The 27,935-nt window shown below is 38.5% G+C and overlaps 1 protein-coding gene across 6 annotated transcripts in view; it reads right to left on the bottom strand.

Moving 5' to 3' along the window:
- AKAP7 (A-kinase anchoring protein 7) overlaps nucleotides 1–27,935 on the bottom strand; it is a 160,441-nt gene that overhangs the window by 14,291 nt on the left and 118,215 nt on the right. Inside the window, exon 1 of one of the 6 annotated variants that reach the window (XM_054558164.2) lies at nucleotides 19,306–20,622. The exons of 4 other annotated variants lie outside the window; for them this stretch is intronic. In XM_054558164.2, coding sequence (XP_054414139.1) covers nucleotides 19,306–19,354 — 49 coding nt within the window. In that variant the 5' untranslated portion in view covers nucleotides 19,355–20,622. Of the gene's footprint in view, nucleotides 1–19,305; nucleotides 20,623–27,935 lie in introns of those variants that run through there. One more of the 6 variants, XM_009242254.4, reaches the window with a different exon arrangement.

Genomic DNA, 27,935 nt, shown 5'->3' with positions numbered 1-27,935 from the left:
ATTAGCATGTGGCTGGTAATGATGATGGCTTTCTCAGCCCCTCTGTTTTAGACACATCTCAACTGTAATATCTGTAATCTCTCACAGCTGCAGGCCTCAGATTCTCAGTTGCTTTCCTTCTGAATCATATTTTTCTGTGTGCTTCATACCAAAATAGGAAAAATAATTTCCACTGAAACAGACTGGGGTGGTTTCTGAGCATAAATATGACTCAAATAAATTGTTTTATTTCTCCCCTTCAGTCTATCAGACAGGTATCATCTACTCCAATCTGCTCAGAGAGTACAAACTAAGTTGGTAGCCAAAATTCTGATTGACATGTGATCACCCTCACTCTGTTGTTTAAATCTCTTTCAGGGGGGCACTGTGCTCATGGCAGTTTGTTTTGCTGACTGGTTTTTGCCTTGTCTTGTTTGTAGGTTCCCATTTGCTATTCCATATCATAAATTGTTCTCTACTATATGGTAACCACGGTGGTTTCCTCCCTGAATTTTGGTTCCTATATTTGTTCAGGTTGGAACATGGGGATGCCTCAAGATCCCTGACTGCTTGCTCAAGACCACTCCAAGTCATTTTGTGCAGAACTGATTGAGAGGTGCAATTCTGAGTAGTGATAAAAGTAGTATGCATTCTAGACTGGGCGCAGTGGCTTACGCCTGTAATCCCAGCACTTGGCGGTTCACCTGAAGTCAGGAGTTCGAGACCAGCCTGGCCAACATGGTGAAACCTTGTCTCCACTAAAAATACAAAAATTAGCCAGGTGTGGTGGCTCATGTCTGTAATCCCAGCTACTAGGGAGGCTGAAGCAGAAGAATCACTTGAACCCAGGAGGCGAAGGTTGCAGTGAACCGAGATCAGGCCACTATACTCCAGCCTGGGCGAAAGTGAGTGGAGACTGTTTCCAAAAAAAAAGTAGTATGCATTCCAAACACAATTCCTTGTCCACAGGAGTGTCAACAGAAGTATGGCTATCATTGAAAAATTATTTTTATGACAAAGAAGAAATAAATATAGTTTCAAACATGTCACAAGCATAAATTTTCAAATAATCATGCTTTTGTCTGGTAGAAAAACAAGGAAATCAGAAAATGAAGGACTCCTTAGAATCTAAATATTATTACATTCATGTAATTTCTTATCATGTATTTTAAGAGAGCATTACATAAAACTTAAAAGCATGACTAACTGGAATTAATTTTTACATATTTGGCCAACACACCTGCTCATGAGAATACAGACTTTTCTTTATAGGCTGATTATCCTAGGCTAGGAATTGATATGAGCAGAAATAAGGTCACTTTCCCGTTCTGAAGGCAATGTTCACCAATGTATGTCGGCAGAATAAATGTTGCCATTAATGTAATCTAGTAAAATAAACCATAAGTTGCAAATAACACTTTACTCCTTTTATAAGCAGTAAGGACACACCAAACTCAGAGGGCTTCACAGGCTGAGAAAATTCCCATGATGCCAGCTCACTAACAGCAGTCACAGGAACACTTTTTTCCACTTGTTCAGGTAACACTTCATACTTTCCAAAGTGTTTTCAGAAACATTATTTCATTTGGTTATCACAGAAACCTTAAGAGGTAAATTAAGTATTCTTCCCATTTACAGGTAGAACAATGAGACTTGTATAAATTGCCTATGATCACATAGCAGTAGTGATGGAAACTGATAATTCCCTCACTAGGAATTAGGAAGCTTAATTTATCCAAGACACCCACCCCCAGGCAGATATACTTCACAGTGCTCTCATCCTGGGAAAGTGAAGGTATACAAGAGAGAAATATTATGTGAGAAATAGCACATAATTTAATGATTGGTTAATTAGAAAACAGAAAATTTAGAAGATTTCATTCTCAGCTTGAAATGTCCAATACTAAATAATGGTACTGATTAATGCAATACAATTACTTCCTCCCTCCCTCCCTTCCTTCTAATGCAATGCAAGTCTTCCCTCCCTTTCTCCCTTCTTCCTTTCCTTCCTTCCCATGCTTTCATCTTTCCTCAAGTTTCATTGAGCATCCTCTTTTGTGATAAGCATCATGCTATAAATACAGAAATGAATCTGACATGGGTCCTGCCTTAGGAAACCTGCAATTCAATACAGGTAGAAATACATTAAATAAATAAAAGATCATGAATGCTCTGAAGGAAAGATGTACAATATAGAAGGGTACACAAAGTAGACAGTGGTGAATTCCGTCTAGGGGAAAATATTTCAAAAAGTGTCATGCAGGAGGTGATGTTTGAGCTGGATCAGACAGAATGAATAAGTATTTCTCAGGTGGGCCAGGGAAGAAATGCCACAAGAGAGAGTTAAGACCAGCTTGGCTTGTTTTATAGCAGCAGAACTTGCCCTGGTTAAGTAACTGATGAGGTGGGCGGGAGGAGAATGATGAGCCTGGAAACGTATGCAAGGGAGAGACTCTGAAGGCTCCAGGGGGACACACTGAGGAGTCTGCATATCAACTATTTCTCAAGCACCTGCTATGATCAAATTGCACTTCCAGATTCTGAGACACACACAAATTATTAAGGCTTGTCTTCAAGGTTGCTTATTTCAACCTGTGAAGTATAACGTTAAAGAAAATTTGACTTTCAGAAAACTGCTCATGTTATAAAATGTAAGCTTCGGTCTCAGAACATTCCTATTATTTTATGGGAAAACATAAGATATGTCACTGACTAGTGATGCTGCTTCATTTTATCTTTGATGCCAATATCCAGTCATTATGCTTAGTGAGAGGGCCTAAAATGTAAGCAAAACTACAAAGTGACCAAGAGCATCACAAATACTTTAAACATCACAGGGTGAAAACATTATATTAAAATATTTTTTCATAATATTTTTTAAAATTATTCAAAATTAGCTCTGCAATCTTTAACTCAGCTGACTAATCCTAAACCAAATGTTTTTTGGATGAGTGAGTAGAATATGGTTTACCCTGTGAATTTTTCTGTCTAATTATTCAGCTAGCAAACACATAAAATAGGTTTAACTGCCACTGTTTTTCTTTGAAGTCTGAACATGAAACTCCAGGTACACAGAAATATTTGGTCAGTACATCTTGCTTGTGAATACTAGTCAATCTGTCAACCAAGTTTATCAAGAATTATAAAAGTAATAATAATGGGTCAAATAGAGTGTGATGCTAAAGAGAACTTGAAGATAAGTTAATCATTAAAACAAAATCAAGAGAAAGGGTCATCTTTGGCCAACCTTTCTAGAAATATCATTAAAATGAACAGAGACAGAGCATACTGTTCAAAAAAAAAAAACCCGAAGCTTGGTGATCTCATAAATTTATTGCTTTAGCTTCACGACGAATGACTGAAGAAAGTAATTTAGGCTATTTCTCTTCTCAGTGGCCTACGATTATCAATTTATAAGAGGCTCCAAAAAGTATTCAGACAAAAACTAAATTGTTTTAAAGTTCTCTTTGGTGATGTATACTGTTTATTAAGGTTCTTTGAATATGTAAATTCTTACTGTAGGAAATGGAAGTAGCATTTAAACTTGTTGAGTAATAGTACACTGATGACATGTAAATATAAATTAATTTGACCCATCAGTTGACATTTGCTTCTCAAGCTCTTGATCTCCACATGTGCACAAACTGCTCCCAGGCAAAGGAATTTCAGTTCTCTGTAGGGAACAAGTGCATGTGTACCGGGATGGACTAAGAACAGTCACTAGCATGCTGGGCTTCCCCCACAGGCCACCCTAAAGGCAAGATTAATTTCTGCGGGGAAAGCAGGGAACCGACGCGATGATTAGAAGGAGGAGATCAGAGACAATCCCAGTCTTGTCCTCTACAATGTCCCACTGTTCCTTCCTGAAGAGTAAGCCAGAGTTGGCCCCACTGCGGCTGCTGAGGGTCTCTTCCCGGGATCTCTGGTGGTGAGGGGCTGTGTTCTTTCACCACCAGCTGCTTCCAAGACCTAGTGTCCTGCTCACTAAGCCCCCAAACTCTGCACACTTGTATTTTCCAACACGTATTATTTCTTTACTTAGTTGTGACAATTATATTTATGGATCCTTTTAGTAATAATGAACCGACATCACAGTACGCATCTATTATGTGCCTGGGTTTTTTCCCGACACATTGAAGTCAAAAAGCTTTCTATTATCACTCCTTTACAAACAAGAGTCAGAGAAGCCACGAGACTTGCCCAAGTCTACAAAACTAAAAACTGACAAAGTGAAATGTAGACCTATGTGGCTCCAAAACATCACACTTTTGCCATTATACCATAATGCTGTTCCACATCTGACAAATGGAACTATATTTCTATAACTTCTGTAATTTTTTTTGTTCTAAAATGAGACTGCTAACCAGAAACTATTTATAGTGCTTTTTCTTGAGTTACAGGGTCAGGATTACCTGGGCTGGAATCCTAGCTCCCCAACTCCCTGCTCGGTATCCCTGTGAAAGTTGCTCAGCCCCTCTATGGCCCACTTTATTTGTAAGCCAAGGAAAACAGTAGTTCTACACCACAGGGCTGCTGTGAAAATTAAGTAAGAAAATAATACAAAGCCGCCTGCAATCCCAGCACTTTGGGGAGCTGAGGTGGGCGAATCACTTGAGGTCAGGAGCTTGAGATCAGGCTGGCCAACATGGCGAAACCCCATCTCTACTAAAAATACAAAAATTATCTGGGTGTGGTGGCACATGCCTGTAATCCCAGTTACTGGGGAGGCTGAGGCATGAGAATCGCTTGAACCCGGGAGGCAGAGGTTGCAGTGAGCCGAAATTGCGCCACTGCACCCCATCCTGGGCAACAGAGCAAGACTCTGTCTCAAAAAAAAGAAAATAATACAAAGCACTTAGCATCATGCTTGGCCTATAGTACAGCAATCAATAAAATTAGCTATTAATATGGTTTAGATGTTTGTCCCCTCAAAATCTCATATTGGAATATAATCCCCAGTGTTGAAGGTGAGGCCTGGTGGGAGGTATTTGGGTCATGGGGCAGATCTCTCATAAATGGCCTGGTGCTGTCCTCATGATAATGAGTGAGTTCTCACCCTAAGTTCATGTGAGATCCGGTTAAGAATGTGGCACTTCTCACCAGTCTCTCTCTTGCTCCTGCTCTTGCCATATGATGTGCCTGCTCCCACTTCACCTTCCGCCATGAGTGCAAGCTTCCTGAGGCCCTCACCAGAAGCAGATGCTAGCACCATGCTTCCTGTTCAGCGTGCAGAACTGTGAGCCAATGAAACCTCTTTTCTTTATAAATTACTCAGTCTCAGGTATTCCTTGATGGCAACACAAAAATGGCCTAACATAGCTACTATTATCACCATTTTGATTTAAATGAAAGAGACACTGTGACCCTCTTTCAAGTTAGAAGGTTACAAGGCTATTTATTTATGATCTTCCTGATAAACATCTCTGTAAGCAAACATAATATGGGAAACCTACTCATTTTATACAACATATTTCTTGAAACAATGTTGAAATAACTGTAAACAATAATTTTATGCACTGTTCTATATAGCTAACATTTACATTCTTTTGCTACTAAATGATATTCCATGATAGGTAAAGAGAAGAGCTACTCCTAGTTATGCTTGCAAAAGGCTTCCAGCAGACATATAAACAGACCACAGCAGAAATAGTGTGATACATACAGTTTTAGGTTTCTAGATGCACCAAATTGAATCAGGTTCAGTTTATATGCAACTTTCCAAGTACTATCTACCTGAGAACACGTGTTAAGCACATGTGGTAAATGTCGCAATCATCCACAGTCTCAGCTTTGCTCTCACCTTCCTTGTACAATCAATACATACTTTCAGTCACAGGGCTGCTTTCCATCCAGTCATTCCTTTTTGGTTAAATTCCCAAAAGATTGGATATAATTAATGGCATAAAAAATAGAGCAAAAGATACACTCTCAGTAAAAATCAGGACCCAAAGGAAACATAAATTATAACAGCAAGTAAAGAATGGGAGGAAAAAACAGATTATGGAGGTGCAAATCCCCATAGCCAAGTTTTGGGTTCCGAGCTTCCCAAAATTCAGAGTGAAAGGGGATGCATTGTGGTTCTCATTGCCAAGAGCCCAAAGCACACACCACAGTAGCTTAGGATCAGAGTGGCTACTCCACTGCCGCCCCACTCCAGGGTTCTAGGCCGCATCCACTTTACAATGGTCTGCCCCAAATCCCTTCCTCACCTACCCTCCACCCTTCTCTTATAAAAATATCCACTGCACCTGTCCCCTTGGTAACTGCTCCTCTCACATTGGCTCCAGTAGGGCTGTTGATCTAGAGCTACCACAGGTCCATATGATGCTCTGCATGGATCTTTTAAGAAGTGACCCTTCCTTAAGACACTTCATTTTCATTTTCTGGGAAATTTTCACAACATGCTGCTTTCGTTTGTATAGAAAGGCACTTTACACCATAACACACAAATTACAACGTCTTCAATGTGTATACTGCCTCACAGGTTGTGCAGTTTACAACCTGTACCTTTCCGCAAATTTCATATATGGGAATGAGGAGAGGGAAACTCATTCTCCTTGAATGTCAAGCAGTAAGAGTCTTCTCCAGAAATGCTGGAAGTCATATCCCCATCACTGAGTGAAGCCGGAGACAGTGAGGACACAGAAGCTTCTGGAAGCCAGAGCCCTACCAGCAAGGGAACCTAAGAGGCTGAGAACAGAAGCTGAAAGAAGAGATGGAGAGGTGTTGTCCATAAGTTGGTCTCAAGGCTGATCTCTACCCCTTTCAGTTTGTTTGCATAGGTGAGCCATTACATTTTCCCTTCTAATAAAAACTAGAACAGATTTGCCTTGATGTATGCCACTTCTGGGCATCTATCCTCTCACTTCCTTGGCTCTACTGCCCCTTTCTGTTTCTGCTGACTAGTTCCCAGATCCTTCTAAGAATTCCTCAGACTTCAGAACATTCCAGCCACTGCTTTGGCCTCCTGACGTCTGAGTCTTTGGTCCCCTTTAAACCTGAAGCCGTGAGAACACAGCTTATTACTCTCAAATGCTAATCTCTACCTGGCTGCAGGTTTAACTCCAATCTAATTTGCTATCTCCCTATATCATAGATTGACAGTGGATATCATTAATATGGATTGAGAGAATTGGCTTAGCAAAATATAAAAATACTATAACATTGCAGAACACGTGGTTAACAAACTTACTTAGAAGAAATTATTTTTAAAGAATGTTCAAAACTATTGAAAGATTAGTTTTCAAATGATTTGTTCTTTTTAAGTTTGTTGAATTGATCTAGGTGAGAGTTTTTCTTGGAAACGTCTTATTAACAACTAACTTGAATTATTGCAATATATATATATTTTTTAAAAAAATTATTTCTTTTGAAGTGGTCATATCTTTGCATACTTTGTAAAAAATTATGGAATTTTATTGTGAAAAATACATCATTTTAAAATATGGTTATTGTTTTTTGTCCCAAAAGAAATAAGAACATTGGCATAAACAAAATGCTTACCTTGGAACAATGGGGAAAAAAAATATTGCTAAAATGTAGCCAACAACGATGTGCCAGTTATTAAACCACTGCCCCTCAGCTCCAAGCCCACCCTTCCTTACTCAAGTTTATGATAACAGAGCTGGGACTCAGCTCACTTATTTCTCCTTTGCCCGCTGGATCTGCTAAGTTCTGCCAAGAGGGGGAGGCAGAGAGAAACTGGACAGCTGCGCAAAGGGAACAGGATCTTGCCCTTTGCTATTTGTTCATTATTCTCATCAGTGTTGCCCCAACAACTGGTTCCAGTAGCACATGGCTCTAGTTTTCATCTTTTCCCTCACTCCTGGTATCAGCCTCACTGCATTCCCTTAGAGACAATAGCAAAGTTGGCCAATGTCCCCTCCTCAAAAGCCAGAAGCCCAGATTTGACGGTCCCTATTCTGTGTTCCTGGGGCACCTCCTCGGAGACAGTAACCTCTCCTCAAAGGTCTGAGTCTTGGCTATGTGGGGGTCCTTCCCACAAGTAACCCAGCCTAAAAGTTACTATCTTTTCCCTCAGTATTGCCTTTCCACCCTTTATTCTTCCAAAACTTACTTAACTAATTCCCTACGTTAAATTCTCTCTGTTAAAGCAACTGGTGTAGTTTCTATTTTCTTGGTTAGAGTCTAAATCATACAAACTACTTCTTTATTTCCCCCCACAATGTTTTATTTACAGCGGACTAAGACATGAACAACAGAGGCAAAGGGTACAAAGGAACAGCTATGAGCTTGAAGTTTTTTTTAGAAAAAATGCATATTTCATGAACTTGATTCTCCATAAAACAATTTATGTCTTTTAATATTCAAATTTAACAGTTTTACTACATATTTTTAGGCTCCGTGAAATCTGTAAATCTGATTTTACATTGGAGGTTGAGTAGGTTAAGTACAGACAGTACTGGGTATATAACAGCATCTCAATGAATTTTTATGTTAAATTTACCAAACTAATTTTAGAGAAAATTAATTTAAAATAAACCTAAATGTGGACAAAATAGTTTCATAAAAATTTTATTTATAAAGACAATAATACAATAGACATTACACCTTAGTTTATTATCTCTAGGATTCATTGGTACCAACCGCCAGCTGTTACCACCATTAGTTCAATAAGTGGTATTTTATGTGGTACATAAGTGTTACAACAATGTATTTGAGCCCAAACTTGTATGTTATACTTCTATCTTAAAGCATATTTGTTGCTCTTAAAGCCATTAATTTAAAATATTCTTTTTTTTTTTTTTTGAGACAGAGTTTCGCTCTTGTTGCCCAGGCTGCATTTGCTCTTGTTGCGCAGTGGCGCAATCTCAGCTCACTGCAACCTCCACCTCCTGGGTTCAAGCGATTCTCCTGCCTCAGCCTGCTGAGTAGCTGCGATTACAGGCATGTGCCACCACGCCCAGCTAACTTTATATTTTTAGTAGAGAAGGGGTTTCTCCATGTTGGTCAGGCTGGTCTCGAACTCCCGACCTCAGGTGATCCACCCGCCTCAGCCTCCCAAAGTGCTGGGATTACAGTCATGAGCCACTGCGCCGGGCCATTAAAATATTCATTTAATAGTGACTATAAATTAAGGAAAATAAAAAGGTAGACATTTTTTCATGAAAATTTTGGTGTTCTAAGCAAAAATTAACAACTGGGATCTAATTAAACTAAAAAGCTTCCGCACAGCAAAAGAAACTATTATCATAGTGAACAGACAACCTAAAGAATGGGAGGAAATTTTGCAATCTATCCATCTGACCAAGGGCTAATATCCAGAATCTACAAAGAACTTAAACAAATTTACAAGAAAAAAACAAACAACCCCATTAAAAAGTGAGCAAAAGACATGAACAGATACCTCTCAAAAGAAGACATTTGTGCAGCCAATAAACATATGAAACACAGCTGAGCATCACTGATCATTAGAGAAACGCAAATCAAAACCACAATAAGATACCATCTAATACCAGTTAGAATGGCGATTATTAAAATGTCAAGAAATAACAGATGCTGGTGAGGCTTGGAGAAACAGGAACACTTTTACACTGTTGGTGGGAATGTAAATTAGTTCAACCACTGTGGAAGATAGTGTGGAGATTCCTCAAAGACCCAGAACCAGAAATACCATTTGACCCAGCAATCCCATTACTGGGTATATGCCCCCCAAAATATAAATCATTCTATTAAAAAGATACACATACACGTATGTTTATTGCAGCACTATTCACAATAGCAAAGACATGGAATCAACCCAAATGCCCATCAATGATAGACTAGATAAAGAAACATATACACCATGGAATACTATGCAGCCTTAAAAAGGAAAAAGATCATGTCCTTTGCAGGGACATGGATGGATATGGAAGCCACTATCCTCAGCAAACTAACACAGGAACAGAAAAAAAAAAAAAAAAACACCACATGTTCTCACTTACAAGTAGGGGCTGAACAATGAGAGCACATGGACACAGGGAGGGGAACAGCATACACTGGGGCCTGTTGGGGGGATGGGGGCGAGAGAATATCCAGATAAATAGCTAATGCATACAAGGCTTAATACCTGGGTGATGGGTTGATGGGTGGAGCAAACCACCATGGCACACATTTACCTAACAAACCTGCACACCCTGCACAAGTATCCCAGAACTTAAAATAAAATTAAATTTAAAAAAAAAATTTGGTCTTCCATTTAAATTGTTCGGTGACTTAAAATAGTTTGAAAATTCTGCCTTAAAAAATCTTCTCTCAGGCAATTTATTATGAATTACTAATACAAAATTTAACTATGAGAACTTCTCTATTTTATGATCCCATTTCAGTATTTTCATTGTTTAAAACAAGATTTACTGCAAACATAATTAGAATACTACTGGGTTTAATGTATCTTTACCACTGGCTTCTAAGACCATCAAAAGAAAATGTGTTAAACTAACACTCACTGTCCTAATTCTGTTCCCCTAGAGCCATACAAAACAACTCTTCTTTTGCTTCCACATTAAAGAGCCCTCTAAATGTTCTAAGACCACTAAATCTTCTGCCTCCTCTCCTCCCAGCTAAGCTGCCTGAGTCCTTCAGCTTTCCTCTTGTGATGTGGTTTCCAGGCTCGTCACCATCCTGGCCTCCCTCAGGCCACACTCCAGCTGGCCAGTACTCTAAACAAAGTCTGACTACAATAGCCCTAGATAGAAAGTCTGAGATTAACAAGTCATCGCTTGCCAGTTTATCAGCCATCAATCAAATCCTGAAAAGGCTGCATTTCACAGCTAACTTTAGCTGAACATTTAAAATGCTTAGAAAGTGTGAATTATATTTTTGCTTAAACAGTCAGATATGAGACATCAAACTAAAGCCTGATGTAATTCACATGGCAAATGCCAACAACTACTATCTGACCTCGAAGTCAGGAGAGAAGCCAGGGAGGGGCTCTAAGCCAGGTCGTTAAGAGTGAATCACCCTTTCCACCTGATTCCTTCTTCCCTCTCCCATCAGCACTACGAACTAGGTAACTAGGTGAGCTCTGACTCCCTTGGGAATATGAGATCCTCTGTCAATCCACACCAAGCATCTTGTTTGTGTATCACTTTCTCCCTGGCACTACATAGATACATAATAGGTTTACTAATGTTCTTGACTACATTCATAAGTTTTGGGGGAAAGTGTATAAATAAATGCAGAAAATTATAAGCCTCAAATCTCTGATTTAACCTTTATTAACAACATTTATGTTCTAGTTAGCATATAATTTAAGTTAAAGCTATACTTATTCTTTATATTTTCATCATACAGTTCCGCTTTTGTCTATGACTATTTGCTAAGGGCAAAGAACTTTACTATGCAACTGAAAGATTTATTTTAATAGTTTCAAGGTCTGTTAACTTGTAACTCACATTATGAATGTTAGTCACAGAAGATTTTATTTGCTAAGATGTTTGCTGTAGGAACTGTTTGTTCATGTCAAGTTGTAAATCCTGCCTGTGATAGAACCTTAAGGTAATTTCCAATTTTGGTAGTAATTAACTCACTCTCAGTGACTTAGCTATGGAACTTCCTGGGCATGTAAGAGGCATGGCTTTGCTTGTTAGACTGAAAAGTATCAAACAATATCCTTTATCTTGGCTTTTTATGTTCAAGGCATAATAAACTTTGAGATCTCACAGATTTCTTTTTACAAGGCCATGTAACTTTTTAAAGAAAGAATCCATTAGTAGGAAGCATGTGTTACTCATCATCGTACCTTCCAGAACACCTGGCTCAGAGTTTTCTGAATGATGAGCTCAACAACATTAATTGAAGTGAACCTGCTATTCTTTAACAGCAGCTCTGACTTAAGGCTACATTTCATTGCAACTAAAATGGAACATGAAGAATAAGTCAGAGAACTCTCACTTCTTCACTAGGTTTGGTAATATTTTTTCGGAATACACACTGGGACATGGCATCTAATAAACTCAGAAAATATTTCCCTGCAACAAAAAAAGTGTATTAATTGTGTAACCACAGTCACCTTAGAAGTCACCTTGGCATAACTATGGTTTTATTTCTACTTATATACACACTGAGTGTCCCCTAAATCAAGCAAGTGTAAACAAAGAAAAAAGGGAGGATTTACTGCTTCATGTAGTGCAGAAGGTCTTGGGCATGGCTGAACTCAGAGGCTCAAACACTCATCAGGACTCTTTCCTTCCCTAGGCTTACTTTCCTCTGTGCTGGCTCCATTCTCAGAACGACTCTTCCTGACTGTACTTGCTCTACAGTACCAAGTACTGTGATCTTAGGATGACAGCCTTTCTGCTCACAACCCAAAAGGAAGACAGGCTCCCTATCAAATCTCAAGGAAGATCATGGTTGACTTTGCTGGGACCACATGTCTCTCCTGGGGCAGGAAGTAAGGCCTCATAATGGACAAGACCCCAAGAAGTGGAGGAAAGAGTTCCCCATAGGAAATTAGGCTGTGCAGATCAATGCTGCAAGTCTACTCAACAATTCAAGGTCTGACATTCCAAGTGCCTTTTTATCTCTACTGCATAAGGTAGAAATAAAAGCATAGTTCTGCCAAGCTGACTTTTTTTTTTTTTTTGAGACAAGGTCTCACTTTGTCACCCAGGCTGGAGTGCAGTGGTGCAATCATGGCACTTCAGCCTCCCGAGTAGTTGGGACTACAGGTACACATCATCACACCCAGTTAATTTTCGCCATGTTGCCCAAGCTCAAGCTGACTTCTTACTGCGGCTATGCAATTAACACACTATTTGCTGCAGAGAAATTTATATTTACTGAGTCTATTATATGCCAAGCACAGTGTCAGGAATTTTATAGGCATTAGCTTATTTAATTTTCACAATAAGTAGATACTGTTTAAGACAAATGTACAGAAAAAAGCTTAGAGAAGTTAAACGGTAAATGTCAGAACCAAAAGTGTAAACTGAGCCATTTTGTCTCTAGAGCCTCTATTTTTCTACCACATAGACATTGAGAATTTTGAAACTCTTTTGAGTTGGGCTGTCATCATCACTGCTTATCTTTTATTTTTTATTTCATTATTTTACTATAAATATTTCCCAAGAGCACTTGGGATAATTTGGTCTTATTAAAATGCAAATCCATGGCTGGGTGCAGTGGCTCACACCTATAATCCCAATACTCTGGGAGGCCGAGGTGGGAGGATCACTTGAGGCCAGGGGTTTGAGACCTGCCTGGGCCATCTCTTAATAATAATAATAATGTGCCCCAGGAAGGAGTAATTCAGATATGAAGATTTCTTTTATTAGCCAAAAGCTTTTGGTATATCAGAGTCCTGCTTCTTCTTTCATGGCCCCCCAGGAAGATGCCACAGGACAGACCACATCACACTGCTGAAGGACAGGGCTTCTGGATACAGCTCATGGCAGTCAATGGCTCTACTGGGGGCTGGGAATAATTCTACAACCTTGCTATTCCTCATGGAAATTATTCAACATTTGATGGTAGAATCCTGCAAACTCTAAAAATGTCAGAATAACAAGAAGGAATCCAGTTACCACGTAGCCTATGAATAGACAGAATCAGGAAGGTAAGATAAGAATAGTAACTACTAGCATTTGCTCTAATGTTCCTTTCCTTGATTTTAGAAACATAAGCCTCCTGATGACAAATTATTTAATAAAGGAAAAATCTAACCTTTAGTGACTATGGTTAAATGTTTGTTTTACCTTGCACACCATTCCTGCTGCTACCACAATATTACCCACAGAAATCTTATGCAAAATGTAGTCTCAGGTTACACACACCACCTCTGGCTTCACTGCTTCAGAAAGAGGGCAGCAGATGCCGAGCTGCCTGGGATCCCAGCCTTCTACCAGCTCTCAGCCCCATGGCACCCCGGGGGACCGTAACTGAGAAATCCCCCACACTTCTGGCTTTCAGCAACTTGCCCTCTTAAATGAGACAGGGGAGCATCTATTTTCTAACAGTTGCATTTAATAAGCAGTCTTGAACATAATCCTAGCATAGTACTTGGCACACAGTAGCATTAAATAAATTAAGAGGAGGAGAAAGAGAAAGAGGGGAAGTCAAAGAGGAAGATTTGGAGGAGGAGGAAGAAAAAGAATTGCATCACATCTATATCACTCATTCTTTTATTCCGTAGACTCTTAGCTCTAAGGGGCAAATGGGAAAAAATTAATTAAACAAGAGTAGTTCAACCCCCACTTCTTAAATCTGAGGAACTGAAGCCCTGAGATATTAGCAGCTTGCTCAGACAGGATGTAATAGCAGAGCTGGGTTTCTCATCCAGCCCTCTGTTCTCCCAGGCCTATGCTCTGTCTACAGTAAGAACTGCATGCTAAGCAATGGGCCATATATTTTCAACAGGCAGTGGCAGAACTGGAGTTATGCTGTGCCCCCTGTGGGCAAACACATTTTTACTGGCAAGGAAGAAAAATAAAGTGTCACTGTCCTTTGATGGGAGGTTCCCTATCCTCATTCCCTGGGGCCCAGAATGTAAAGTCTAAGTGTGAGCCTGTTAAAATGTTTCTCTGGTACGTTCAGTAACCAAAGCTCTTCATGGATTCCAACATTAACCAGAGTTATTCCATATTCTGTCCTCTGATAGGCTGATTGATACTGAAGCTCTCTCACACTCACAAGAAATGTGTATCATTCCCTTCATCGACAAACATTTAGAACATGCCTCCTCTGGGTAACACACTATGTTAGGGTCTGGTGCTACTAAGAGAGATGTATGACACCCACCCTGAATACGAGGTGTTTGAAATCCATGTGATAAGATAGAGCAGACATGTGAAAGGTAACCATGAAGTCAGCATATCTTAGGTGCAAATGAGAAGAGCAAAGTATAAGGCTATAGGATTTCTAGGACGACTTCTAGGTAATTGGAAAATCTAAATATAGATGTCCTTGTGTAAAATTTGATCACCTTTATGGTAATTACGGTTATATATATGCATTCACCAGACATTAAATCCACACTGCATACCTCAATTTATGGATTAATGTAATATCGGAAATTATCTCAACATTTGACTTATATTTATAAAATGAGTACTATAAATGGTCCCAGTAATTCATCCCACACAAAAAGACTATACTAACACGTATTTCATGTATAAAATTAAAATGTGTCTTGTTAAAACACATACTTATTCTAATATTTTATTTTCAGCCATCACAGAATATCAGGACTAGAAAGAAACTGAGTTGTCAGTGCATTCATTCATTAGCAAGTCCATTCTCCCTTTACAACACCCCTAGAAGGTGATGTCCTTATGATGTCCCCATCCTGTCCTTGAATACTTTCAGTGACGAGAGACTGACTAACTCATGAGGTAGGTCAGTTCATCTTTACCATTCATCTATTTAATTCTACATAAAAGCTGTGTACTTCAAAATGGGAAAATCTGCAACAGGAAAAGAGAAAACAGAACATTTTCTAATTAGTTACAGAGGTATCTACATGGTTATTAAGTTTTCTTGTGAGGTTTGCTTAATGAGATAGATAACCCAGAGTGGTCCATATGCCTCTGCAATATTGACCACTGTGGGTTATCTGCAATGACATTTCTGTTCACGATAGACATTCCTTTCAGGCAGCTCAATATGAGAAATTAGGTAATTCAAATAAATCAAGTTCTATATAAGTAGTCAACAAAAACTACATTGGAAAATACCTATAGTATTTGTTAAACCTATCATATTTACAGTAATTTTTAATGTTAACAATGTTCCTGTATAGCAAGAGAAAGAGCCTAATCTTCCAAGAAACATGAATTTATTGACAGTGTAGTCTACTTACTGTGGTGAAAAATACAGTTTGGAAAAATGTTTAACTTCCAAGATTTAAACAAAAAGGTGTTTTGTGCTGCACTAATTAATAAATAAACCATGACAAGCTCTGCTGTATTTGACTATTCAGCCCATTGGCAAAATTTCTAGCAATCCCACTACTGGGTATCTATCCACAGAAAAGGAAATCAGTGTATCAAAGGAGTATCTGCACCCTGATGTTTATTGCAGCATTATTCACAAAAGCCAAATACGGAATCAACCTAACTTTCCATCAATGGATGAATGGATAATGAAATTGTGGTATATATATATATATACTACGGAATGCGATTTAGCCATAAAAAAGAATAAAATCCTGTCATTTTCAGCAACATGGATGGAAATGTAGGTCATTACAGGAAGTGAAATAAGCCAGGCACATAAAGACAAATATTGTATGTTCTCACTCCTATGTTGGAGCTAAAAAAAAAAAAAAAATGTAGATCTCATGGAGATAGAGTAGAATGATGGTTACCAGAGGCTGGGAAGTTGTCGGGGAGAAAGATGATGAAAGGTTAATAGGTAAAAACACAGTTAGATAGAAGGAATTGGTTCTAATGTTTGACAGCACAGTAAGGTGACTATAGTTAAAAATAATTTATTGTACATTCCAAAATAGCTGGAAGTTGAAATATTCTCGCCACAAGGAAATGATAAATGTTTGAGGTGATGGATATCCTAATTGCCTTGATTTAATCCTTACACATTATATGCATGTACCAAAATATCACATGCCCCATAAATATGTACAATTATTATATATCAATTCAAGTTGCATAAGAATATTTCTGGGTATGCATATAAGTTAACTTTCTACAGCTTAGGCTCCCACACGACTAGTTGATTTAAAAAAAATCATAATTTGCTATCAACAGACTAAAATAGTAGCACTAATAAATCAATTAAATCAGAATTATTTCTATCTACCACCACCACCAAATGGCAAAAGCAGGATAAAATAGCAGCAGGAGAGGGGAGGGGTCACTTGACTCTTACCACTTGACCAACTGGGTATATCCTTGCTGTATCTCTGTAGGACTGCAGAGGACGAGCTTTCCAACTCACCTGTGTTTTGAGAATAACACCCACAAATTTAAACTTTCATCAAAAACTCATCAAATTTCCCATAATTTGGGCTACCTTCAAGGAGGAACATTCTAGGTCCACTGCCTGTTACAGAATTAGAAGAAGTGGGTATTCACATTTTTGTGCTCTGCTTTTAGTAGATGCTCAAGGAGTACATTGCTCAGAGTAGGCTAACAAGGCTATTAGGTGATGACACAAAGATAAATAAGACCCAGGAGGTTACTGTACAATCTAGCAGCAAGATCAGAAAAAAGCTGGACCCTCCCAAATGTCTATTATGGATTCTTTCACATTATCAGCGCAACTTACAGACTAGATACCCACAGTTTGTACTAATTTATATGTTCCTTGAGGCACGCTGAGCAATAAATTCTCTGCCACTTTTTAAATGTCCCCTTTATAAGTACTGTTAGGCACATATTACCAGAAGGACAGTGATGCCTGGCACAGAAGCCTATCTTTAGACCATCCTGTAGCAGAGAAATTAAACACTGCATCAGGAAACAGCTCTACAATGTGCATATGTGTTTGCATGGGGTGTGTGAATGGAGTATGAAGCAGATTAGGAAGAGAAAACCAGTGAAGTAACCACAAAATCAGACAGACGAAAGAATGATGGGCAGAAAATGGAGAGGACCCAGGGGGCCATCAGGAGTGAATGGGAGCAGGGGTGCATATGCATTTCTTCTAACCATAATTTGCACCTCCAGACTCCGGCTTCACTTCAGATATGGAGTTCTATCTTCATTTTTTCTTAAACTTTGGAATTTGAGACAATAAACCCCAGAAGCAGTACATATTACTTCCTGTCCATCAATATTAGGAAGCACCGTATGTAAAACAGAAGACAGTTCTTCAACAGTCCCTGATAAGGAAGACAGAAAAGAACAAATTCCTTCTGGAGTTGAAACTTGACGTCTTCAGATGGAGCCAAAAGATGCTTACAGACAGGGGAAGAAGAGAAACAGAGCAGGAGAGCAGGCACTCCAAGGGAAAACCCTGAACAGTGGAATAGAAAGGGAAGAGGGTGGGGAAAGAATTCACTATCCCCCTGCATCGGCCCATGCCGAGGTTTTTCAGAGAGGAGTGTTCCCCAAGAAAAAGATCAACCAACCCAAATCTTCAGCAACTACAAATAAATCATTCTGACAAATAACCTGAAAAGTCTTGGGCTGCCAAACGAATGTCAATGCTCTTTGTTAGAAAGTGAATGACTTTGTTGTAAGGTCATCTCAAGTTGTAAGAGCAGGATTGTCACATACTTTAGAGTATCCTTTCACAAGTAAAATTTAGAGCACAGCTTATTGGCTCCTTGTTAACAATCAAATGCTCCACAGTTTCCAATGTTTGGAGACTTCAGCATTTATTCCAAAGCATTCCCCAAAGAGTTACTGTAAAAACTGTCTTATTTCCCAAGTGAACAGGTACAGCATATGTATTTTTTTTTAAAACAGTCCCTGGCTAGTTTCCTGAAGAACAAGCAGCAGGAAATATAAACCAGACGTACATCTTTCAGTATCTGAACCAGATATTATGAAATTCCATGGACCTATTTAAATTAGAATCAAGCACTGATACGACACAAATGTGGCTGCAAATTTAGCAAGTATGACTGGAAACATTATATTGAAAAGGAAGTAAAAATTCCCTATTTCGGGGCAACTAGGGTAAGGCAAACTCTATTCAGCATACTAATTAAAATGCCAGTATTCCATTTAACAAAGCTAAAATGTAAGTGAATATACATAAGCCAGTGAAGAACAAAATTCAATGCAAATGTCACCACTTTAAGTTGTCTTTTCTAGGCATAAGCCGCTGTGGAATTCAACATTCATTTAGGCAGGTTCAATGGGGTTTCTGCTAGAAGCAAAGCGGCATCACTTGTTTAGAGTGGTCTCACAGGCACACTTGAATCCCTTCTAGGAAGAACAAAGCAGGGAACACATGAAAATATCTGCAAGTGTCTAATATGTGTCATTTTAGAACCAGCTTTACCTATCTGTTACTGTTGAGCATTGCTCTGAAAATATGCCAGTTTCAGATAAGAAAAATGAAGTCTGGCTTGTACAGTATATCAAATTGAATGCAGTGATTTAAAGAAACTCAAAACTAAACTCTGACTCTAACGTAGTGTGATAAAAATGAGCTGGGAGAATACCAACAGAGGAGAATCAGAAATGAGTTTTCAGTATTTTGTATTTTTAACACAGCCCATCTACTGAGTTGCAGTACTTTCGCAGTTAATTTGTAACTACACACCTACCAGTCCCTTTAAGAAACACACATTAAAAATCATAGCTGATTAGTCTGCTATCTTTCCCATTAAAAAAAGAGCAAAACTACCCCTAGAAGACAACCGCACAAAATAGTCAAGCACTTAGGATTCTGCACAGTACAAATCCCACTTACTGATTTTTCCTTCATCTCTTGAGAAAGGAAAGCAGCAAAGCTGGCCCATGGCACTGGTCCTGTCTGTCTTTCCTGGTGTTCTTCTCCGTGAGGACCCCAAATAGAAACTGCAGTTTACAGCACAGTCTGCGAGCACACCCTGCCTTTTTCACTCCACGGAGCAACACAGGCAGCTTGAAGAGCCAACGCACACGCCGCCGGGGGGAGAGAGAGGAGAAGGGAACTTGCTGCCGTGAGCAAAAAAGGCTCCACCTCCAGTCCTCCAGCCTAATGCAACAGCTCTGGGACTGGCATTCAGTGAAAGAAGTGGCTACATGCTCCCGTATTCTCACAAAACTGTGAGTCCCTGGCCATAGGTCAGTGCCATGTGTACTGTCTGGCTATTTGCATATGTCTTTAAGAAAGGTAGTCGAGAAAAACCACAATGAGCCCTTTCTCCTACAGACAACTGCAGTAATTACACATGAAAATTCAAACCCGAAAAAAAACCATATTTTCTGTCTGCTACTTAAAGAGGAAGAGACTTCTTTTATCCCTAGGAGATTGTGGTTTATGAATAGAAAACCCAACAGAGCAGAACACTGGAACCACAACTTGTATGAAGTACCATTAACTACCTAGCAAACTGCATGAACAATAGAAATGATAGGCTAAGTGTGGGGAAAGAGGCGACTGTTATCTGTACGGTACAGCATATCTTTTAAATTCCTGCTTTCTGATATATTGCCTTATTCCCCTACTAAAGCAGTAATCAATAATATTAATTTTGAAATTATACCATCAAATATGTCAAGAGCCTAGAAATTTACCCAAATATAGATGCATCACTGACAAAAAGATAAAAGATTAGGGTATCTTTCTGAATGAAGCCACAAGGTGATGGAGCAAATTCAGGGGCAGCAAAACAACTAATTTTAAGAAAGGCTATATTTTGAACTCTATTACACGAAATAACAGATTTCACATAATTGTTCAAAATCTGTTATCTTATAGAAGGAATAGCCTTAGTTTATGACACTCTAGGAAAGAAAAATTGTTCATAGTGCCAGAAATTCCACCCCGATTCTTTCTTACTCCTCTATTTACTAGCTAGGCACACCTATTTCCCATGGATTAGAAGGAGAGGGAACAGGATGATGCTGAACACCTCAAATGGTTCTGAACATAGTCCACCTACTTTCATACTCATCCAAACAAAAAGAGCCTGCAGCATGGAAAAATGAAAATTGTCCATTTTACAAATTATATTTGTTGCATTTAAAAAAAAAACAGTGAAGATGTTGACAAACACTAGTATCTGTTTTCAATGCTTTTTTTCTGAAAGATAGAATTTTGATAATTTTGATGCAAATATCAAAGAGTATTTGGAGTGTTATCAAGGAACACAGTTGTTTTTATATGTCACAGGTATATTAATATGCACCTTGACTTCCAAATTAGAAATACTGTGAAGATCTATGGAATAAAAAGCAAAGATCTGACTGATTAAACTGGCAGGTCTATCCACATAATTAAAATTAATGTTTAGAGAATTACATGTCTTTAAATTGCTTTCACTTTTTCAGACTATTTAAAATGTAAAGACGCTTATTTTACCTTGATTTAAAGAGGACACTCCATTCTATCATACAATGAACATTACAATTTTAAGTAAAATTCCACTTTTATAACCAGTTGGGTTTCTTCACAGCTTAGTGACTTATAAATAAACAGCAACTTTAAACTCTTCCATTATTCCCCCAAATTCACCAACACATGAGTGAATACAGGTGTATGTTTTAAAATATAAAATGATTTTGTGTATAAATGTAAAATAGTCCTAAAAGCAATAATATAAACCTTATTAAGACTAGAAAGCAAATAAATGGCCTGTAACCCTAAAAATGGAAACATCAGAACCTACAGCAAATTTTGAACACTGGAGACGTGACACAGAATGCAGTTCTTCCCAGCCTTAACACTGCCACTAGCCAGCTAGGAAACACCAGACAAGCCCCTGGTCCTCTCTGGACCTCAGTTTCTTCACCCAAAAATAAGGCAGTAGGAATATTAGGATCCTCTACAGTACTTGCATTATATGATTTTGTGATCAAAATAACAAAGGCAATAGCCTATCAACCAGTGAACAATTATCCTAAACATTACTTTTTGTGTTCAGTGAAGATGTATTTGCAGGGAACGTTCTTCACTGAGGAAAATTAGTAACTCCTGGCATTTCCCAATCACCAGCATCGGTATAGTGATAAAACCTTTAGAGTCAGGAAACCATGGGTTTGAATCCCAGATGTCAGGTATTAACAGTTATGAAACTCGTGCCTCCTTGTCAGAGTTTTGATATCTTTATCTGTAATTCAGGTAAGTTCATTATAAACCTTTTAATTTGCATTGCAAAATAGTATTTGAGGGGGAGGGGAAGAAGAGAACACACTGTCTGATGGCTGTATTTATATGCACCTCAGTCCTTCTAGCACCAGGTAGTAATCTTGCCTCCTCCTCTTCCAATTTTGTGCCCTACTGGCTGCCATCTTGAGTTAATGCTTATATATCTGGCCTCCGAACAAAAAGGCCCTCTACTCAAACTCAGAGCCCAGGAGGATAATGTTCGTGCAATAAATCCTACCAACTTAACTTTATTATTAACTATTCCCTGTTGGCACTGCTTCTGAAAATGTGCAGTTAAGAATAGGGACAGGCACCATGGCTCATGCCTATAACGCCAGCACTTTGGGGGGCCAAGGTGAAAGAATCGCTTGAGGCCAAGAGTGCGAGACCAGCCTGGGTAACACAGGGAGACCCCATCTCTACAAAAAAATTTTAAAAATTAGCTGGGCATAGTGGCACATGCCTTAGTCCTAGCTACTCAGGAGGCTGAAGCAGGAGGATTGCTTGAGCCCAGGAGTTCAAGGTTATAGTGAGCTATGATCATATCACTATACTCCAGCCTGAGTGCAGGAATGACCGAGTGCAGGAGTGACCGAGTGAGACTCTGTCTCTATAAAAGAAATAAAATATGGCCAGGTGCGGTAGCTCATGCCTGTAATCCCAGCACTTCGGGAGGCCAAGGTGGGTGGATCACGAGATCAGGAGTTCAAGACCAGCCTAACATAGTGAAACCCCACTTCTATTAAAAATACAAAAATTAACCAGGCATGGTGGTGCACACCTGTAGTCCCAGCTACTTGGGAGGCTGAGGCAGAAGAATCACTTGAGCCTGGGAGGTGGAGGTTGCAGTGAGCTGAGATCACGCCACTGCACTCCAGCCTGGGTGACAGAGACCGACCCCATCTCGGAAAAAAAAAAAGAAAAAAAAAAAAAAAAAATATATATATATATATATATGAAATGTGTCACTAACTATTTATCAAGATATTCTGCATGAATGAAGGGGAGCTAGATAATGTTGGAGGCTTTTTCATAAGCATTAAGTGAATTAACCATAATGAAAGATAGAAAACAATGGAGAAATTCAAGATAAGAATTCTAAAACCTAACATTTACTGGACACATAACACCAGGCACTTGAGTTTACTCATTCATTTAATCTCTAAGACAGCTCTCTGAGGATGGTGGTATTACTATCTCCATTTTACAGGTGAAAAACGTAAGCTCAGCAAAGTAACTTGGGTGAAATCTTTCGGAGAGTATGTGACAATAAGGCAATCTGAACTCAATCTGTCTGGCTCTACAAACCCTAAGCATTTGATCCAGAGTTCTGTATTATTAAACAAAATGTGTGTGTAGACTCAGCTATACACAATATGAAACAGCATACCACAATTTCAAAATATTATGCAGAAAAATGTTATTTAACCAAGCTCTATCAAAATCTTGCCTTGGTTCCTCATGTTTTGCCATCAAATCCCTTTACTAATGCTGCTAGAGTAATATAATCCTATTTCAAAACAAAGGACCTAAAGATAGACCCTTCTCGGGGCTGAAGCCTAGCACTGTTGCCTGCCACATCTTGGAAAAACGCCTCAATTGAGAGCACAGAAACAGCAGAATGGCCCCTGAACACATTCATCTTCCAGGAAAAATAGCAATTTGGACCATTCACAAACATAATCCCTGACAATATTCATGACCTTTTATTAGGGAATTAACACTCTTCTCAGTAATATATGGAGGTCTACTATAAGATTTAAAAAAGAAGATTAACCTTGATGAGGAAAAATATCTGATATGATACTATGTTCATAAACTTAAAACCATAACCTTTCCATGCTTTCTTTTCTCCCAGGCCTGGCTACAGACCAATCATGGTTAGGACAGTTGCCTATATCTGCTATCATATTTTGGGTTTTTTATTATAATTGTTTAAAATGGCAGCAATAAAACTAAAAAGTATGAGGTGGGTGGCAGCTGCCTCTTGTCCATGTACTTTAACTGTCAGCTCTCATTATTGTCTCTAATGGAAAAAGATAATTCTTAACTATGACCAAAAGCTCTATTCTCTGTTGGTTAGCATTTTTTTCTACCTATAACTGAACATATATATATATGTGTGTGTGTATATATGTGTGTGTGTGTATATATATATATATATATATATTTGGACTTCTGAGAAACCTCATGGAAAAGTCTGAGTCAAAATAAAAAGCAAACCTCGCTGTAAGATTCTGACTCTACAAAACTATACAAATTACCAATTCTTACCAAAACTGTACAAATTACCAATCTTCTGAGGCTTCCAACTCACTAATTAAAGGAAATTTGAGTCTGACAACTTGTAGAGACACATGAGAAGGAAAAAAATAGTAAATATATTTTATTCAAAAGAGAGGAGAGAAAAGAGGACATTAAATGATGAAGTGTAAAGAAAGAAAAAAACCACTTTATCCTTCTAAATTTTGGAACCAAGGCTTAGGAGACAAGATACACCTTTAAGTACAAAAGAGACAATTTAGAAAGATTTCATTACACAGCAGGTAGCCCACTCACGGAAACTGTTATGCCAAGAAATGTCACAATTTCAGTGAAAATGTATGTAAGTTCAAGAAGTGCTTGACAATTCGTGGAAACATAACTTGTGGAAATTGGGATGTTTTGGAATATATCCCAATTTTTATGTTGCCATTGGGTACCAAAAAGACAAACAATTATTCTGGGCCTGAAGAAAATCAGATGGACATACCCAATATTACATTTTGTTTCTCTGTGTTCTTGTAGTGAAACCCCATCTCTACTAAAAATACAAAAAAAAAACACAAAAAACAAAAAACAAAAAACAAAAAAACGTAGCTGGGCGTGGTGGTGGGTGCCTGTAATCCCAGCTACTCGGGATGCTGAGGCAGGAGAATTGCATGAACCTGGGAGGTGGAGGTTGCAGTGAGTCGAGATTGCACTACTGCACTCCAGCCCGGGCAACAGTGCGAGACTCCATCTCAAGAAAAAAAACAAAAACAAAAAGAATTCATCTCTCAATAAACAACCCACAATAGGCCAGACCCAAAAGATGCTCCTTTATTGTTTAGCCGCTGCTGCATCTTTGTAGTCATTTTGTAACCAAAGAGAAAGATTCTGAAACAACATCATTAAACCACAACTGAAAAAACTTTATCTATAAATCTCACTGGTTAAGTCCTGTTCTTAATTACCTGCAAAAAGAATCAGTCTTAACTGTGAAATTTGGAAGCCAAGAATCTTTTTTTTAAACCATTACTCCTACTTTAGTCATATTTTCAACAGACTTTTTACTTCTCTTTACAGTGTTTTTGTTTTTCTCTAAAACTAAGTTATAGGTATTTGTATTTGAAACTGCCATATGCTATACAATTTTAATATGTATAGCAAATGGATAGAGAATTTTTTTTCTATAAGACAGAAGAGAGAAAAGCATAAGGTGCCATATACAGCATATGTGCATTTAGGAAAGGGGAAGAAACAAGTAGATACCAAGAGCTACCAAAGAAGTCCTTATTCTTCACCAATCCACAAGAGTCATTCCAAAATCTCTGCTGATGCATTTCTGCTTAGTGCCAATTTTCAAATGCCTACTCCATGGTTACTATTCAGTCAGTTATTTTCTATGTGTGTGGCCCAACATTTAACGGCATGGATAGTCAAAGCCTTTTCCTTAATTAAGAAATAAGTTAGGGAGGAAAATTTATCTCCCTGCTTAGAGGACACACAGCAGTAGAGCACTGGATGTAGGAGGCTGAAAGAAGGGCTGACAAGTCTCAGCCCATATCTGGACATCTCACATTTACAGCATACCCTGCTATCAGTTTAATTCCATCCACTGTTTATTGAACACATACTATGAGCTAATATGATCATCACATAAGCTCTTGTGGTAAAGTTAACTCTTGTGTCAACGGGTGCCGCCAGAGTAGGTGAGAGAGCCAGGGCCCAAGGAGGGTACGAGCTCCCCATTTGAAGTCATGGCCTTAGGGGAGCTGGAAGGAGCCCAGCATTCCCATTGTGCCAAATCATATTGGAGTTTTATTAACCCAAAACAGTAACAGGAGAACAAAGGCCAGTAACAGTCATTTATTCTAGACAGATACTGTTCAGCCCTGCGTTTTACAGTCCAACCTTTTTTCAAGCATTAATGAAATCACAAAAACTGACATGAGTTACTTCCTCAAAAACAAGTTAAATATTTGGATGTTAAAACCTCATTTAAAAAAAAAAAAAAAAAGGAAAAGCAAAGAATATACTTAATCTACTGACCAGTATTTGTATTATCAGACATGGCTGCTTTCTTAGTCAAGTGCTTTTAATCTTTTAATGTCCTAGACCTTTCAGAGGAGAAACCAACATCCTTCACAAGAAGAAAAGAAATATATTTCAGAAACACCAACAAGGCCCCATGAGAAGATTTTACTTGTAGTTTAACAATGTAAACAACAGAAAATTTGGTTCTGCAATTTCTAAATCATTGGAGGTTTTTCACAGGTCCTAATTATTCTTTATGTGGAATGCTCTCAATCTATATTTAGCTCTGAAAGTGGCCCAGTGTTTGACCTTGGGCAAGACAAGTCAGTCACATTTCCTGGTATGTCAAGCTTCAAATAAAAGGTACTTTAATAACTCAATATATTATTATTAAAGCTTTTTTCCCTCTAATAACACTTAAAGGGATAAGGAAGAATGAAAGTGAATCCTCAAAATAAAAGAAAATTTATTTATACCAGATAAAATGCTGTTAAATCAAGGCTGCTCTCGGCAGGTCTCAAAATCTGTCATGGTCCACCACAGCCCCGGCTGACATGCCTTCGATACGCCATGTCAGTATTCATTCTGATTAGTCTGTTTATGGATGCTTCTAACAACATGTGGTAACTGTCAGAACTATCGTTAAATATCCCAATGAATCTATTTTCTGTTCATACATTTCTTAACCCACAACTGAAATGTGTATCTGTTAGGATGCACTCAGCTGCAAATACCAAAAATTCTTGATTCATCTGGTTTAAAAATAAAGAAATGTCATTATCTCCTATAATCCTATAAGCTATGGTAGTGTCACTCTAGGGGTGGTTAATTCAGTGGCTTGACAAGATCATCACGGCTCATTCTCCTAGTGTCCCACGCTCAGCATGCATACTTACAGTCACCCAGTGTCCCCCATGGCCAAGATGGCAGCAAAGTCTAGGCTTCACGTGTACACCCAACACTTGGCAGCTAAAAAATGGTAGTCTCTTCCCTCTAAATCTCTTTTTATCAACTCATTGGGTCCTACCGGCGTTTCTGAAATATGTTTCTTTCCTTCTTGTGAAGGATGTTGGTTTCTCCTTTGAAAGGTCTAGAGCATTAACAGATTAAAGGCACTTGACTTAGAAAGCAGCCATGTCCCATAATACAAATACTAGTCAGTAGATTAAGTATAAGAAACTGCTGAGGTCCCCAGCAGACTTCTCAGATGTACTGAAATTGGGTCACATGCCACTTCCTTCACTAATCACTAGGAAGAAGAATGGAGCTAATCACCTTTGGGGCAAAAGTCAGGCCCATGTGGCCTGAGGCCCACTGTATCACAGTGAAAACAAAGAAAATGGGCTCAGAATAGGCAAGCTACTAGTGTCTGCTAGTGTTCTGTGTTTACCTTTTAATAAAAATGTGTATCTGCTTTTTGGTCAATTAATATCAAGAAAGTGATTAAAAGGGTCTATAAGTAATTTTATATATATATATATAGCAAAAAAGGGGGAAAAAGCCTAAAAAGTAAATCACTGAAAAAGAGTGTCATGCTTCCACACTCATAAACAAAATTGTAATTGCTATAATACATGGCTGGAGAACAAGTAGCAAAACTGTGAACTGCCTTTCTCTAAACCTTATTATACTAAGACTGACTGCTTAAGTAAAAGCTTCCGCTTATTATGATCCAAGTTGTTGGCAATGAACACATATTTGGCAGCTATGGTTCTTTGGTACCAAATATAAAACTGTGATGGTCAATTGCAGCTTCCTTTACTCATAGCCAGAATCAAGACAAAATACTCACCTGAATCATTACTCCAGTCAATAGAAGATCAAATAGACCCACAATTCATGAATTGACAAACTGTTATTTTCTCAGTTGCTCACACTCAGTCCCTTAGGCATTTTATATAAAACATATTACGGTCAGATACAATATCAAAGGATCTCTGTGGGTTAATTAAAAAAGACAGAATTTAAAC

The sequence above is a fragment of the Pongo abelii genome, chromosome 5 (genome assembly GCF_028885655.2).
Source record: "Pongo abelii isolate AG06213 chromosome 5, NHGRI_mPonAbe1-v2.0_pri, whole genome shotgun sequence".
Taxonomy (NCBI): domain Eukaryota; kingdom Metazoa; phylum Chordata; class Mammalia; order Primates; family Hominidae; genus Pongo; species Pongo abelii.
This window is presented reverse-complemented; position numbering and strand designations above follow the sequence as displayed.